This window comes from Parasteatoda tepidariorum, chromosome 8 (assembly GCF_043381705.1).
Source record: "Parasteatoda tepidariorum isolate YZ-2023 chromosome 8, CAS_Ptep_4.0, whole genome shotgun sequence".
Lineage (NCBI taxonomy): Eukaryota > Metazoa > Arthropoda > Arachnida > Araneae > Theridiidae > Parasteatoda > Parasteatoda tepidariorum.
Genome location: NC_092211.1, coordinates 48,455,395 through 48,472,932, shown reverse-complemented (window position 1 = coordinate 48,472,932; position 17,538 = coordinate 48,455,395). Strand labels below are relative to the sequence as shown.

The 17,538-nt window shown below is 30.5% G+C and overlaps 1 protein-coding gene across 4 annotated transcripts in view; it reads right to left on the bottom strand.

The window, feature by feature from the left end:
• The window catches only part of LOC107452963 (NADPH oxidase), a 41,460-nt gene that overhangs the window by 12,734 nt on the left and 11,188 nt on the right, over positions 1-17,538 (bottom strand). For all 4 annotated transcript variants that reach the window (XM_071183852.1, XM_016069601.3, XM_016069600.3 and 1 more), the window contains exons 3-11: positions 17,190-17,310; positions 15,911-16,061; positions 13,534-13,744; positions 9,743-9,960; positions 8,134-8,322; positions 6,147-6,337; positions 3,873-4,061; positions 2,520-2,652; positions 412-1,259 (exon numbers count right to left, since the gene is read on the bottom strand). In XM_071183852.1, the coding sequence (XP_071039953.1) occupies positions 412-1,259; positions 2,520-2,652; positions 3,873-4,061; positions 6,147-6,337; positions 8,134-8,322; positions 9,743-9,960; positions 13,534-13,744; positions 15,911-16,061; positions 17,190-17,310 (2,251 nt within the window). The remainder of the gene's footprint in view (positions 1-411; positions 1,260-2,519; positions 2,653-3,872; positions 4,062-6,146; positions 6,338-8,133; positions 8,323-9,742; positions 9,961-13,533; positions 13,745-15,910; positions 16,062-17,189; positions 17,311-17,538) is intronic.

Below are 17,538 nucleotides of genomic sequence, written 5' to 3'. Positions count from 1 at the left end.
TATAAAGGTCCACTGTAGCCTTAAGTGGAAGAAAGCACTTTGTGTAAGTTACTATGAACTGAATTAAAAATAGATTAGAATCTCCAATTCTTTAAAACAATATTTGTAAAAAAATGTTGGTATCGTGGATATTTGTGTTTCTGCAAGTCATGCCATTCATTAACAGTATTCCATTATTATTTCAGGTGTACGTTTCGTTACTTAATTTTAGCCTAGTAAATCCATTTGAACTTTAAATTGAAATAAAAAGTGACAATCTATGGAATCTATCCATCATTTATGGAAATCGGAGGTACACTTAATTTTTTTTAAAATTATAAATCGCTCTAATGCAATGTTCAAAATAACTCAGTTTCACTATCTAGATTTGACCAAAAACAGAATTTTTGATTTTTTAAAGTTATGACTTACTTTTAAGGGTTCTTGTTTTACAATGACATTTTCAAACTCGATTTCCCTATTTAAATCCTTGATTTCTTCTTCAGTGGGTAGCACATCTTTGTCTAAATCCATCTTCGGCTCTTCTTCCTCATCTTCTGCGACGGTTGGCATTACAATGACTGTTTGACATCGTCGTAAACCTTTCTTGGCAATGGAGACTCGAACCGATTTCCTTTTAGATTTTGGAAATCCTTTTACTGATAATCTTGACGAAGATCGGTTTGTGGTAGTATCAGGTCTACTAATGTTAATGCTTTGTTCTGCCATGTAGCTCCTAATATCCTCTCGATTCTTTTTCTGTATTGCTCTACTTGTAGAATTTGATGTGAAAGACGTTCTTCGCCATACAAGATCAACATTTGAATTGATGCTCAAGGAGCTTACGCTGTCTTTATTTGAATTATTTTGCTGTCTTCCTTTACCTAATTCCATTTCTATGACAGTTTGGTTTGCATCGTCTTCAGATACAAAAGATGGATTGACAAAGGTGTCATCTAGTATGTCACTGCTGGAAGAAATCAGGGCATTTTCTCTGTGGATAATTTTTTGCTCTGGTTCAGGCGTGCAGATAAAAGTTGCATCGTTTATTTTTAAATAGGACAGAGCGCTACAATTTCTATCTGTACCCGCTAATACGTCTGATGTTGTAGAATCTCGAAAGCAATTGAGCTGCTCGCTGCCTACTTGTGACTGACACTCAACTTCCAAATTTTTCGCTAATTCATCACTTAGAACAGCTTCTTTCTCAGTCCTGTCGAAATAATTGTACAGGCTGTTAGTCCACTCACCGACTCCTCTAACATGAAGCCAAATAACATCTATAACAAAGAATGTAAACATAAAATAAAGAATTTCGTAAAAGTTTAGGATATTTAGAAAATTTAATATTTTATCCCTGTTTGTAAAATATCTATTAAAATTTTAAGAATGCAATTAAAGGGTTATGAGAGTAGTAAGCTCAGTAAAATAAAATGAAATCATATTTATGTGATTCAGAAAGTGTCTGTGAAAGGTATTAATAGAAGAGTTGTTATAAAAAATTTAAATTATTATAAAATTAGAGGACTTTTAATGGTCTGATTTTTTTTGTGTTTTCTCCAAATAAAGCGTATGAGCTGAAACATTTCGTCAAAGCAGAATGAAAAAAAAACAAAACAGAAATAGCTCAAAATGCGTGTTTGAAAAAGGGACATAACTTGAATTTAACGGTTAAGAATAGGAAATGAACACAGATCTTAAACTACTGTTATGACTATTGTATTTAAAATAAAAAAAGGAAAATTACATTTCCGTAATAGCACGTTGTAGAATAGGGAGGTGACGAAAGTTAAGAATCCACAGCTTCGAGACCAACTTCGTGATTGTGACAACGTAATAGGGCATCGCTCACAAAGGCATCTTTACTTACCATTCAATATGGGTTGGCTTAAATCAACACCTCCTAGAAGAAGGAAGGCCTCAGCACGGATCAATTTAGTAGTCCGATGTGACGAAGCTAACTGTGCAGTTGATGAAAAATAAGAAAGAAGTCATTACGTTCGGGGTACTAAGCTGCGCAGTGGTTGAAAATACGAAATATGTCATTACGTTTGGACTACTAAAGGATATTTATGGTAACCCGTGCTAAGGCTTACCCTTTTCTAAGGAGGTGTTGCTTAAATGCGTCTCATGATTGAATTCTGGTACTTTTAAAAGTATTTTGAGAATAATTATTTATGGTGTTAAAAAAATTAATAAATTTTTATTGTGAGGTTGTACGTGCCTGGACAGTTAATTTTAGATTTCCATTTGTATTAACTATCAACTTAAGTAAGTTTTGTAAACAGTCTAAGAATTGAAGAATAAATTGTTTTGAAAAATAGATTGGTTTGTCAGAAAATAGGATAAATACTTTCGTTATCTCAGTCACAAAAATTTTAAATGAAAATACACCAAAAAATTATATTTTTAATAACTTATTATGTTTATAAATTAAGAAAATATGAATATGAATGATTAGTAATAAAGCACACAGATTGCTCATTGAATAAGTAATACATTGTATAAGTATTTACCATCAAATGCATAAAAGTATTTACCATCTAATTCTGGAGCACTGCTAATTGTGAAGGGATGCCATTCATACGTTGCAATCGCGGGAATATTTATGTAAACGTAATCACCAGGGCGGTAATCAAATTTGGGAGGCCTCTTGATAACTAGTTGAGTTACCTGAAACAAAATTGGATGTGATGTCGAAACTTAATCTATAATAAGCTCACAGACAAAAAATCAGTCATAGTAAAATCATATAAACATTAGGTCTCTTCCACGACATGGAGCTTTTGGAGCCCTCTAAATTTCTTCAACTTTTGAGAAGCTTGTCGTTTAACAGTTAACATTTGTTACTCGTTTAACAGCATAATTTTAGATTGATTCATTTTATAATTTTCACATGATATCTTTATTCTTTAATAATGTTTTGCCAATATTTTAAATATTTCTTTCAGAAAATTAATCTACAATTAAAAGTTCAAATCCTAAAGAATTATAAAATACAATTCACGATTTTTAAAAAATTAGGGAACATTTCTACTGGATTTGGTTTGATCGTTTTACTTTTAATGCACCAATAAAAATTTCAATTTCTAAAAGTGTAGTTCATATGCATTTCTGCTTTGCTGAAAAAGTGACAAAAAATATTGTCGCAGCAATGTTGGAAAATATTTTGTATCGAAATGAAAAGTTTGTTTTTCAAAATAATTGAATTCTACATGAAATTCCTTTTAACAAAGAGGGAAAAGAATTTCTACTCTTCCCTTAAGATGAAAACCCATTGAACTTTTCAGCTGGTTTTCGAACGGTATCGTCAGAAGAGTTTGGAGCTGTTTCCAAAAATCCATGTCAGGAAACTAACTTATAACTACCTTATAACTGCACCTCGGTTTGATTAGGAAGTGAGTTTACAAGGTTATTACAGGTAGGAGGAAAGTTAAACAAAACCGGGTCCCTTATTTTTTCTCTCCAAAGAATCTGAATATAATTGCTTACTTTTTAATTTTTTGAACGATAAAAATTGCCCTCTTTGCTCAAAAATGGAATAATGTAAAAAGAATACTACATTTTGGATGGTAAGTTAATTTTGGAATCACGCAAAAACCCAGTTTTATGCAATCTGGTAGGTTAAAACCAAGTACATGTAGAAATAATGAAAAAAAAAAACTATTTTCCACTAAAATATTTATTTATGGCAATAAATTAATAGTTTAAACTTCTTAAACTGAAAAATAAATTAATCAAGGAACATAAGAAATATATTTAGAATTTTGCATAACTGTAGGTTTATTCTGCCTTTCTGTTACAGTTCGGTTACAGTTAAACCTTTCAGGAATTTTGACTAGCATTATTGTGACTTCCCATTCCCTATATTTTTATCAATAAAACTTTATTACCTTAGAAGGTAGAAGGATTCCATGTTGAACATATGCTACCTTATTGCTGGATAAATGCCGACTAATGCGGGTAACGATTTCAACTAAGAAGAGTAACGCTGGTGCTAAAAACCATTTCCAAAAATGAGGGGCGTGTAATATTAGACACATCCAAAACACAAACGATAATTGATGGAGGTAGTAAAATACCTACAAGAAATACAAATGTTTAGTAACAGATATTTTTTATAAGTTTCATAAAAATACAGAGACTATTATTAGTTTAGTTGCAGCTCAAGAAGAGAAGTGATTACGCATAACCCTGTGATTTGAATCAGATTTAATTTGATACATATAAGTGATATCAAACCTGAAGGCTGAGTCGAACCTGATTGGCTTTTGAATAGACAAATGCCATGATTTGCATAAGAGGACGTCAATTGTAGGCATCCAATTCGTTGTATTATTCTATGTATTTTGAATCAAAAGTTTCTATTTACGCAATTTGATGTGAAATTTCTGGGCTTTGCATTACAACTAACAATTTAGAGGTCTTCATGTGATTTGTTTCTGATTCTGCAGAATTCTATAGCATTTTTATGCACTTCAACTTTGACAAGGCTTCTTAAAATATATAGAGGAGCAATTCCTATACACTTTGTATGTCAACTAAGATAAGAGAAACTTGTTGCCATATTAAGTCTAGTACCAATTGTAATTCCACGGTTTTGTACGACAAGTGAGGCAGGAAATAAATATATTTGCCGAAAAAATATTTAAATATGCGTATATGCCTGTAGCAAATGTGAATAAGGCAAAATAAACTTAATATTCATGAAAAAAAATTGTGTAAAAATAAAATTTTTATGACATTGATCCAAAATATTAGAATAATCGAATATCATTTGATGAAAATAAAACATTTTAAGAAGTTATAATACATATAGATTTGTAAGTTATAATAGTTTTAAGTACGAAAATAGTTATTAATATAACTTATTTTCATTTTTATATTGCTATCTACACCATTGAGTCATTGTTCTCCCATAGTATTTTTTATTGAATTGAGTAAAACCAAATCTGAGCCCATAGGATTAACACTTAGAAAGCACAGTTTGCAAAATATAAGTAAAATAGTAACACAAGTCGAAAATAGTAACTTTTATGCTAGAAATAAATTTATGTCGCTTATAAGCCGTCAATTCTATTGGCTAATGTTTAGTTTCATTGAAAATAGGGTGAAGCAATATTTCATCTGTTTAGATAGTAATTGCAGATTCATAAATACGTACAAGTCAAACATTTTTCCTTTTGTGCTTAAACTAGTATAACTTTTGAGCTATCAGTCTCCAACATGTCTTTACGTGATACAGCGTAATATAATGCACGACATTATGTTACGTTGTACATACATTACATTGTATCTCACTAGTTCAGATAGCCTACTAGTCTAAATTGTAAATAAGTTATAGATAAAAATACTTTTAATATACATTAAAACTTTCGTAGCTTCTGAACTATCAGTTCAATTGACTTCCGCTTGATCCCTTAATTTAGCACTAAAAATGCACAAGAAGTAATGCTTCACTTAATCATATTTTTTCCACATAAACCTTTTTTACTTCTATATCATTAGCATAAATATTTTATCGGAAATAACGTCTCGCTTTAAAATTGTACATTGCATAAAAGACGTTTAATTTCTTCCAAAAAAGGGGGAAGCGTTGTTGTTGTAGTTCATTTACGTCGCACTAGAGCAGCACAATGGGCTATCGGCGACGATCTGGGAAACATCCCTGAGGATGATCCGAAGACATGCCATCACAATTTTGATCCTCTGCATAGGGGATGGCACCCCCGCTTCGGTAGCCCGACGACCTGCACGCGAAGTCGTACACTTTACGGAAGAACAGTTTAACGAGAACCAATACCACACACCCTCGGTCCCTACGCAGACTGATCCAAGTGGTCACCCACCCGCACACTGACAGCAGCCAGGGATGCTTGACTCCGGTGATCTGCTGGGAACCGTGTCTTAACGATCAGTCCACGGCGGGACTGGGGAAGCGTACTGCTGACTGTAGGGAATTTTTTTGAACTTCATTTATAAGGACAAGTTTTCTATTAAAAAAACCTTGCATATTAGTTTTTCTTTTTACAAATTTCATTTTAATAGATTCTTAGTTTATTTCAAAAATTTATATTTGTCCTTGATTTTAGGTGATTACGTATTGAGGAATTAGTGATTGCACGTAAAAGATATCGTATTAAATGTTTATAAAAAGACTAAATTACTTCAAATTTTCCATTTCGACGAACAAAAGGCATGGAGGATATAAACATGATTATCAAAATAAGTATCAGAATCCACCCAGTTATACACGCTGCACCCCCGATCCAACCAATATTCAGGTGGGTGGAAGTGAGGAATTGTAGAAAGGGAATACTTTCTTCGTCCTTACTTTCACTTTGTACAGACATGTTATCTGAAAAAAAAGAAAAAAAAAAAGAATTTAGTCATCTGCCAAAACTATTAATTGCTGAAAAATCATTCTTTATTCGGAAATGCTATATATTTCCTAAATGCTATACATTTATTAAATTTGATGACGACTTACTCTTAAATAATATCTACAATCAATAAACACGAGAACATTTCAAAGCCCTACAGGTGAAGAAGAGCATTGTAATTTCTAAAAACAGATGTCTCAATGAACACATTCTCATCGATATGTGTAACATGTGAATAGGAAAAATGAATTCGATAATCTCAAGAAGCTAAAGCTGTAAGCTATTACGTGATTAAAAACTTCATTCGCTTCAACGTATAAGTTCGTGCTCAAAAATCGGTGCCCATTTTCAAGACATGCCAAACGAGAAAGAAAAAAATTTATTTGAAATATAAAAAGTTTTAACGAAAAATGGATAAATAATAGCGATAAAGAAAAGTAGAAAAAAATCACAGTAGCTGAGAGAAAAAAAGATGAAACACGGAACAAGAAAACTCAAAGAAGCCGAGGTGGGGAAATTAGGTTAAAATGCATTTCCAAGCCCTATGGAGTGTTGGGGAGGAACTTATGTTATTACTAAAAAGTCAATATTAAAAGATAATGATATCGAATTAAATGTTAATTGAAGAGGGAAATGCATCAGTTTCCATTTCGGCAATAGTGAATATCGCCTGAGCCTGGCAAAATCTTAAAAAGGGGAAAAAGGGGCTCTTGAAACATGTTGACTGCTACTTTCATTATGTGTATTTTTTGAAGTGAGTGAAGTTTTTAATTAAGTAAAGAATAATGAATGCTTAATAGTTTCGAAACCCTTCAAAACGCTTCAATTCTATAATCAAAAACCTTTGGAAGGAATTTTAGGAACTACAAAGCAGGAATTTCAATTTATTTAACAATTAACTGCCATAAATTGTTAGAAAAAATTTAAAAAAAAATATTTTTGTAATGTAAGTTTCAATTTAAGCCGTTTATATTAAGTAAATAAAAAAAAACGAATTGATTTTGTTTTTAAATTTATGCTTGTATAAAAGAAGGCGTGCTAAGTAATTTGTCTAAATACAGAATTTATGAAAAACAGATTTTTTGAGGCATTACAAAAGTTTATTTTTCGATTTATAGAGAGATTTGTAACACGCTCCGCAAAGTAAAAATTTATCTGATTATTTTTAGTATACTTTTTATTTATTTTATTTCTCTATAATAAATTGTGTTATCAAGAAAATTTATTTTGTCACATTGATTCCAAGGAAACTATCAACCCTATTTTTCTGAAACTTATTTTGATGAAACCTATTTTTATGATTTAAACTTTTGAACCTTCTTTTTTGATGACTTTCTAATTTTGAAATTGTTTCAAAAGCTTTAAAATGTAACTTTCTTGTAAACAAAGGGAAGCTTTAAAGCTTATAAATTCAAAAATGTAATCAAGAAATCTTATGCTACATTATGGAGAATTTTATCACCATTAATTTTATGGGAAAAAAAGGAAGTTATTCAAACAATTTCGATGGGACAAGGTTGAAGAAATGATAGCATAATTCAGTATTTGTCGCTGTATTTCAATAAAAAATTTGAATTTTTTTAAATAATCTAATCACAATTTACTTTCACAATTTATCACAAAAACAAAAAAAAGGAAAACATAGATTTATTAAACGCATAAGTTGGTACTCCAACTATGCTATGCAACCATTTCTGCGGAAAAATTAAATACGTAGAAAACTTTCAATAAATATTCATTAACAAATTAACATACGAAAACAAGTACTTACAAAAATTAATGACATGCATTACTGTGTGTAAGACACTGTAAAATACGATGACGCAGCCTGTTAGTTTATGGTAGTAGAGATGTTGATCGATAGGAAAATATTCGGAAAACCCATGCGCTCGCAACCATGTGAGCGTTTGCCGTAGAATCAAAAAGACGATGAAAGCACAGTTGAAATTGAGACATTGTCCTGGAAATAGAAATCGATATCGCAGAAATGTTAGAAATTACTAAGTCTTAGTAATTTAAAAATGAAAAGCATGAACAAGGGGAGTTTAATCCTTTCATATCATTATATTTTAATTGATTACAAGAACAAGTTGAGACTATTATTTTTTTACAACATGTTTGTGTTGCAGTTCAACAAGCACATGTAAAAGAACAAAAAAGTAGAGCTAACAAAGATGGGTGATCATTAATAACTACCTTCATTTCACGTGATGAGCGGGACAAATCAGATAGAATCATCCGTTATAGAGTTTAAGATTTTTTATAGATAAAAATTCTATTATTTTTGGCTGTTAACTTTTAATTTCTTTTAATGCCAAGACGCTACTAACTTTTAATGTCAAGATATTCCAGTTATAGACATATCATTACAAATTACATATTTATATATTTGAAATATTGCACTAAAAAAATATCTTAAATTTACGGAAAAAAACAGTCAGCTGGTGTGGCGGCATAAAACCGTTTATTTCACAGGAAATTACTGTTAATTGAAAACGAACAACTGTTTTTCAAGCAATTAAGTACTGTTATTTTAGCATACAAACTTCGTTAATTTAACAAACAATTTAAAAATAACTTATTTTAACAAAAAACTATAAAATAACTTAGCATTAAGAATGGTGAGAGCCACGAGCAAAATTCATAGGACCAATCATCACAGGGATTCGAGCCTTGGTTGCCTGATTGGGAAGTGAGTGTTCTGTCATCTGAAAGCTCTAACTTTCTTAATGAATGCAATTCGTAAACTGTTTTTATCTTAAAAGTCTTATAGAAATTATATTTCAATGTAAAATCATTGAAAACTATAGTGACCTGCTTTTATGAAATAGTCTGGCAACTTAACTTACCACAAAATTAAATCTAAAGAAACAATCTGGTAGAGTATCATTTAGACAATTAAGTCGATTCGCAGGCGATTATGTGATGCTCAAGAAACCATAAAATAATAGCTGAAAATTTAGAGCAAGTATAGAAAATAATCTTAAAACGATTGGAAAAAAATGTAAAGCTATCGAACGGTAAACAAAATTAAATGGCAATAACTAGAATTTGAATTGACGGTTTTAATTAATATATAATTACGTTTAAAAAAGAGAAGAACAGTTATCTACCGAACAGCTTTAAACCGTCAAAGACGCAGAAAAAATCGTAACCCCCAGATTATTTAACATTTGGCGGATAACAGTTAAAAACCAAAGAATATGCATTTTTCTTTAAAGCAGTCGTTTATGTGGAAAATATGCTCCGCAAAGAATAAAATACTCACCGATGATGTACTTTCTTTATAATAATGTGACTAACAGTGAATTTGTGAATTTTTTTAAGTAATCACTTTGAAATTAAACTCACTGATGGAATTTCGAGTCACTTCAACTTACCACAGGCTCTAGCGAGTATGACGTATATATTTGTGTCCCAGTAGTGACAAGCTCTTGAAGTAAACAAAGTGACATTGAGAAGGAAGAACATGAGTAGGAAAGTTACACTTGTCAAGTTGTTTCTGATGTGCAGCCATTTTATTCGTCTCGGAAAGCAAGAACATGAAAAAGACTGCTTTTCTTTTGGTTTCATTGGTGGCAGAAACCATCTTTCAATACTGAAAAATCAAAGAATATCAATCGCATATTAAATAGTGTGTAATATCAAAGAAATGTAAAAAAAAAACATGAAATCATATATCATGGCAAATTTGCAAAAAATATGATAATTTTAACATTAAATATAAAAATCTTATACGTTAACATGCTAAATTTATTAAAAAGGATTATATTAAAATTAAATGTAGAGTTTTATGACACTAAGTTTAAGGAAAATATTGAGCTAAGTTATAGAAAATATATGTGGGTGTGGGGGGCGGGAGTTATTGACTATGCCAATCTTCATCCATCAAAAGGTACCTCGTGGTGTAATCAAGTTAGCATGGCTTATATACCAATGAATTGATGTTTAATTTTCGTAGTGGTAGTTACGGTACAATACTCCCTCACTAGAATTTTATCGGCGATAGAATTCGATGAATTGATAACACTAGTTGCGGTATTTGTGAAAGTCCGGGAGAGCGCTGTTGAGTACTGAATGTGAGAGGAGTATTAACATCACGTCGTAGCATTCGTTGTTGCATTCTGCAGTCACAAGTCAATTGTTCAATGTGGACTATCCATCGAAGTAGGCGTTACCATCAAGTTATTTTGCGAAGTGGGTGTTACTGCGTGTTCAAATCACGTCCGGAGGTCACCAATGTGGGGGTTCACCTTCATTAGAACATTAGAAATTAACCAAATCTCGGTGCGCTGCCGCGAAGCGGCATTAACCGATTCGTCGCAATTTGAAATCGATAATGGCGGGTAAAGAGCAGGAAATGTTGGTGTAGGTTCACCTTCACATACCCTCCAACTTATGAAGATTTTGAAAATAATTCTTTCTAGTGGTAGCGAACCAAAGTAGAAATTTTTAAAGCAAATGGATCTCTGATAAAACTTTTATCAGAATTTAAGAATCTAGCCATATGGCCTGCACTTTTATAAATAATAGTGGACAAGTTACGCTAAAATTAATTTTTTTTTAAATATTAAGACATTAATTTTGCTACCGTCTGAAAAGAGATTTCTGAAACTAAGGAAATTTCGTAGTAGTTGGAGGGTATACCGTTATCTATCAAAAGGTGCCTCGTGATTGAATCAAGTCAGCATGTCTTATATACCAGTGAATTGATGTTTAATTTTGGTATTGGTAGTTACGCTACATACATCTAAATGGGGAAATTACTATAGAAATGTAACGAATCTCTAATTAGGTAGGTGGGAATGTTTATAATTGACAAGGCGTCTTAAAATATAAATTAAGGACAGCCATTACGGAACAGAGTGAATTATAGTTTTTAAAAGGTTCAAACTTCAGCACAAAAGATTTATGGTAATTCAATATAACCGGGGGTTTACAGAACTAGGGGAATATTCATGTAACCAGCGGTTTAAATCCAGAGCTCATAATCATTACGGACCATGACTACTACTATTTTCGTAAGCTTGAAACGTTTTTCTAAAACATGCTAGCTTATTATGTGGAGGAATTTTTTTTTTTTTTTTTTTACGATTTCATTTCACGAACTTTGAATCGTGAAAATCTATTCAGTTTTGGTATTTGTCTCCAAAGAATAAATGTCATATTTGAATATTATGCAGGCAAGTACTATAACTTTAAATTGCGATAATTGTCATTGCTTTAAATTCGTATCCAATACTTCGGACCACTACATAAATTTTTAGATAATATTAACAATAAAATTAGCTGTATTGTGTGCTTTCACAAAAGAAAAAAGCTATTGCACTATTCTCTTATTCAAAACTTGCTGGCAAGAAATGTTGATCTCAGAATTTCACTATAAATGACCAGTTTAGTAAAAAGAAAATAGGTTGATTAAAAGAGTAGAAACTGAAACGAGGAAATGTCATTAGGGAAACTTGACAGCGTGATTTCCACATTTGCATAAAGGAAAAGGACAGAAAAAGCTTTGTAATTTCATTATTTTTTATAGTTGTCTAAGTGAAAGTTTAAATTAGTGTAGTAATTATCTAATTATAACGGACGCGATTCCCATTCACACTTCCCAGAGTCTTACTTAATTTTACCATCGATTGATAATTTAGAATTATCTAACGGAAATGGCTACGGAAATTCAATAAAGTTCAATTAAAATTTAATGTTGTCTGTAGATTACGATCTGAAGGAAATTAATGCATAGTAAGGTTGTAAAACGATGTTTTAATCAGATGGATAAAGATCATTGCTTCCTGTACATCTACGTATATGAAAATGAAATGTATTATCACAAAAGTTTAAAAAAGTAAGCAATTTATTGAAACTAACATGCATATAACAATTGTACTGTTATGTTATTTGGTGCTAACTGCAATTGTCTGAGCTGTATGAAACGCTAACAATACGCTTAACTTGGATGAGAAAGTCTAACGGTGTTATGTACCGACAGCAGAAAATGGGACTTTATTAGAGAGGGACTATTAACGTTTTTTTCATTATTGCAAAAATCAACATCTATAAAACATTAATTCGACCTTTTCTGGCATATGGGAGTAAATGCTGATCAAGAACCAAGTTACATGAAAATAAATTGACCTTTGAACGGAAAATCTTAAGAAAAATAGTTGGTGCAGTCTATGATAGTAATAATGAGATCTTTGTGTAACTTTGAAATTTACCAAAAGAGACAAGCAACCTGATATTGTTAAAGTCATAACATGCAGTAGACTACAATGGTTTGGACATCTGTTCCGATGTGATAATACAAATATAGTAAAAAGTGACCTTTTACTAATCCGATGGGAAACAGGAAATGAGGAAGATCATCAATTAGGTGGCTTGACTGGATGTCTGACTTTCAAATAGTAAAGGAAACTGAAAGAGCTTTGCTGCGGATAGGACCAGGTGGCAAAGACTACTTGAGATGTCTTTGGCCTGTAATAGGCTGTAGTGCTTTGAAAGAAGAAAGGAAACCAAAAATTTAGGTTTGAATTTTAAAAACGCACCCCGATCTTATTACAATAATCCCGGACAATTTCTATTTACTGACATAATCGACTATATAATCAACTAATACTCCCCTTGCAGCAGGTCCACAGGTGCGGTGCAACAATAATTCTGATAAATTGTCGCTACTAGACCGGGATAGCCTGGTCGGTGGGGTGCCGGACCCATGTCCAAGAGTTCGTGGGTTCGTTCCCCGCCGGTCGAAGACTCCCCTTGTAGTAAATGGTTACTGCTGCACGTTAAATCTGTCGAGTCTCAAAGTCCTCCATGTTCCCGTAGCAAATCAATACCTCTGGGGGTACTGATCCAGTAGTTTCCTTGTCCTCCGGATTGGTTCAAAATTACAAGGCTATGGCGTTGAACAATAGTAGTCGTAAACCCAAAAATTGGGTCGGCGGTTCAACGGCGGTCATAAAATAATCCCGGACAACTAGGACTATATTGATTTTACGAAAATTTTAATTTAATTTCTTTTTGTATTCTAATGATACGAGCATTGTTTTCAATGCTTTATTACTTAGAATATAACATTTAAATAGTATAAACGTTATTATAATGTTCTTATTTTATGAGGAAAATAATTTTTATTCATGAAATGAATGTTAAAGTTGAAGGATATATTTGCCTCTGAGTTAAATTCTCCATGAAACCTGGATGCTTTTCTACTTGATTTTTGAATTCAGTGAATGTTATACTGCCACTTCCGTCAGCGTCAGCATCTTCAAATAGCATACGTGTTAACTCATCAACTTCACATTCTTGAAACTTCAGGCCATTCTCTTTCATGCATTCACTTATAACATTTCGCAGCTCATTAAATTGAATTGTTCCATCACCTTCAAATACAAACAATAAGCATATTTATATTTCTAGCAAGCACTGCACTCATATGTCAGAGATAGACTAGAGAAGAATTCCAATTTCGGTTTTTAATTCTGTTAGCATTGTTTAAATAAAATAGTAAATTTAATCTTATTACAATATTATTTTAATATCTATATTTTTAAAATTTCTCATTTAAAAATAAAGCTCATATCTAGATGGTATAATCTTCTAAGATCAGAGCTTTAAATAATGGCAAAACTATGATGATATGACTTTTGATAAAAATATCTGACTTAGAAAGTAAACACATAAACAAGTTATAAAATTTTTAATAATTCAATTAAACCAATGAACTTTATTTTCGATAATTACATAAAAAAAGACAAATTTCAATTTTTAAACTTTTTTGTGATAATGTAGGATGTTTTTACAATATGTTTCTTCACCTTTTGGTCATGAAATAAAATAAACTTGGCTCAAATAATATATTTAATAATGCAATATAAAACTTTCCCAAAGTTTACTTGACTGAAAATTCCTAACTTTTCTGCAATTTTTCCATTGTAATTAGAAATTCTGACCACTTAAAATTCTTCCACAATTAATTCTTCAACGTAAAAATATTTAATTATATTGTTGCGTTGACAATGGCTTTGTGAAGCCATACAAGCAAAAAAAAATGTTTAAAGAAATTTTTAATAATACCGAATGTTGTCCAATGCATTGGACACAGAATCTTAGACAAAAAAAAAAGGTCGCATCCGGTAGACGGTCAAGTATTTTATAGTAACGTTAAAATTAAAAAAAATTAAATAAAAGAGTTTCACAATGTTTTTTATAATATTTAGATTAATTAATATACATAAACTAGTGCTAAGTAAAACTATTTCAACGATATTTCAGTCACACAAAGGCGCTTATCATAAATAAGTGCTAATAAATGTTAATAATCATGAAATAATAATCATAATAAATATATCATCATAATAAAATTACAATAGAATAATCATAAATATACGTTAAAATAATCATAAATAAACGTTAGCAAAATATATAAATTTATATTAATTAGAATCACCTCACTAATTGAATTTGACTAAAATACTCTATGCATTAGAATTCACCCTAATCACTTTGATAGTCTTAAAAGTTAAAAAAAAAAAATGCAAATTTAAAAATTAGTTTTCTGTAATTTGAAATTTTTCTCGATAAGTTAAACATAACACTATTTTTTGAACAATCTTAAATAAAACTGTTATTATCTAGAACCTTATATCGCATCCTTTAAACTGATGTAAAAATGTTTATACCATACGATTCAAAATTCTTTCTTCTATTATTAAATAAAGAAATAAGAAATAAATATTTACTAAAAGTTATATTTTTTTATGGAATCATCTTTGGATAAACGAATTTTATAGTTGTATGCAAAAAGTTTTCAATTAGCAAAGACATTTATCTAGATATGGCGAAATAAGCAAAAAATAGAATTAACGTTAATGGGTCCAAATTATATAGAATGCTTCATTTTAGTGAATGACTACGTGACGGGCTTGGTTCACTCGAAATAGAAGGGGAAGAACAGTTGTTAACGAAAACAAATGACACCTTTCGACAACCAATCAAGATCGAGATACCCTCACTACGTCACTTGCAGGTATCCCTTTACATTTACCCTGCAAAAAGTTTTAAAATGTTATGAGATGCATTTTACTAAGATTGCAGGAAGCTCATTTTGATGCAACTAATAAATTGTAAAAAATAAACTGCAGGTATCCCTTTACATTTACCCTGCAGAAAGTTTTAAAATATTATGAGATGCATTTTACTAAGATTGCAGGAAGCTCATTTTGATGCAACTAATAAATTGTAAAAAATAACAAATGTATTTAAAAATTAAGCAAGAAAGTAATGCTTTTTTCTTAATTTAAAGTTAACCATAAAATCTATTAAATATTGTTAAATTTTTCCAAAATTATTTGGGGCAATAGGCTCTCAAATTTTATGATACCTTCGAAAATTGAAAAAAAAAAAAAAGCAAAATAAAAAGAAAACAAAACCCGAAATATTCTTTGGAAAAACTTTGAAATAATAAATCTTAAACAATTTATTAAAAAGTGCTTTGAAAAAAGCTTCATGTTATTTTTAATTTAAACGTTTTCAAAAATTTTACTTACCATTAATGTCATATACTTGAAACAGATAATGAAGTTTTTCTGACGGCGTTTGATTGGCGAAAGATTTTATAACACTCATGAATTCCTCGAGTGATACAGTTCCAGATTTGTCGGCATCAAAGATATGGAAGATGCGCTTTACAAAAAACACCTGTTAAAAAAAGAATTTTTTCTAAACAAATCGGTATTTTTTATTATATTACAGTAATTTTCGGTAGATGCAGCCGCATAATCAATTAGAATTGGATCCAAATAATATAAGTCTGAATCAAAGTACAGTAAAATAAATTTTCTATGGGAAAAAAATTAATCATACAAAAATATTACGATTCGCATTTGGAGAATTCGCAAATACTTTCGAGAATTGGCAAATGCTTTTGATATTTGGTTAATTTATTTGCTATTAATTTGAAATCCTTAGATCGGGTCTTTTTCCCTCTGTTTGTCACTTGGTATTTTGAGATTTATTTTAATAAAATTTATTTTATTAAAATATAATTTATTTAATAAACAAAAAAATTTTTTTTTTCTTCTTCATTTTGTAGTAAGTCTACTTTTCGTACTTTATAGACTTCTTAAGTCTAGTTTTGTGTTTTTCCTCACCCGTTAAACGGAAAATTATTGCAAATTTTGTTTTTAGAGGGTATTAACATTGCATAGATTACGAGTTTATAATATTGCATCTAAAATATCAATATAATTTAAAATGATTAACCATGACTAAAATTTTGAAACTGCCTCCATTGGAATAAAGTTTTTAGTCATAAGGATTAGTTAACATTCAGTTTAATGTTACAATAAACAAGTTTTCATTATTGATTTTTATTGAACAATTTCAATTTATATATTAAATAAGTAAATTTCTTCCCGATTTTTGGGACATTTTTTTCTATAATCTGTTTACAAAAATAATTTGTCAAATCATATTTTTTTAGTAACTATAAAATTTATGAGATTTATAAAATTTATAAAATTTATGTGATAAAATGAGAAGTTTTGGCTCAAGAACAAAGAGCTGCAATAATGCACAAAATTGGACTGAAAAATGAGGACGCCTTTAAGGAGGACGCTTTTGAAGGAAAACGCTTGTAGAGAGTATTTATACTTTTATATATATATATTATAACTTTATATTATACTTTTTTATTATACCTTCATTAAACTTTTACTTTTATTTATGATTATACTTTTTAAAATTTTGTTTTCTTTTAAGCCTATACATCTCAGGACAAAAGCTATGTTAATTAGGATTCTAAAATGGATAAAAAAAAATACTTACGTTTTTTGACTGCACTATATTTTTAAAACTCTCAAAATCAACTTCTTTATTGTTACCAACGGCATTATTGAAGATTTCTTCCAAGTATCTCAAGTTGTCCGGCGTAAGTCCCTCAGAAGGCCTGATGAGCAATAAATAAAAAAATCTTTAAGACATTTGTAATTTTAATTTAGACACAAAAATTTATATTTAGATCTCTTTTTTTCATAGTTTATTAGTTTTTCAGGTCCTCAAAATGATCAGTTCAACAATACAAAATCTTAAATTTGGTATTAACCCCTAACAGACCGATGAATGGCATATAAGTGGTTTGTAACTTTAACGCTCCAGGTTCAATATCACGTAAATA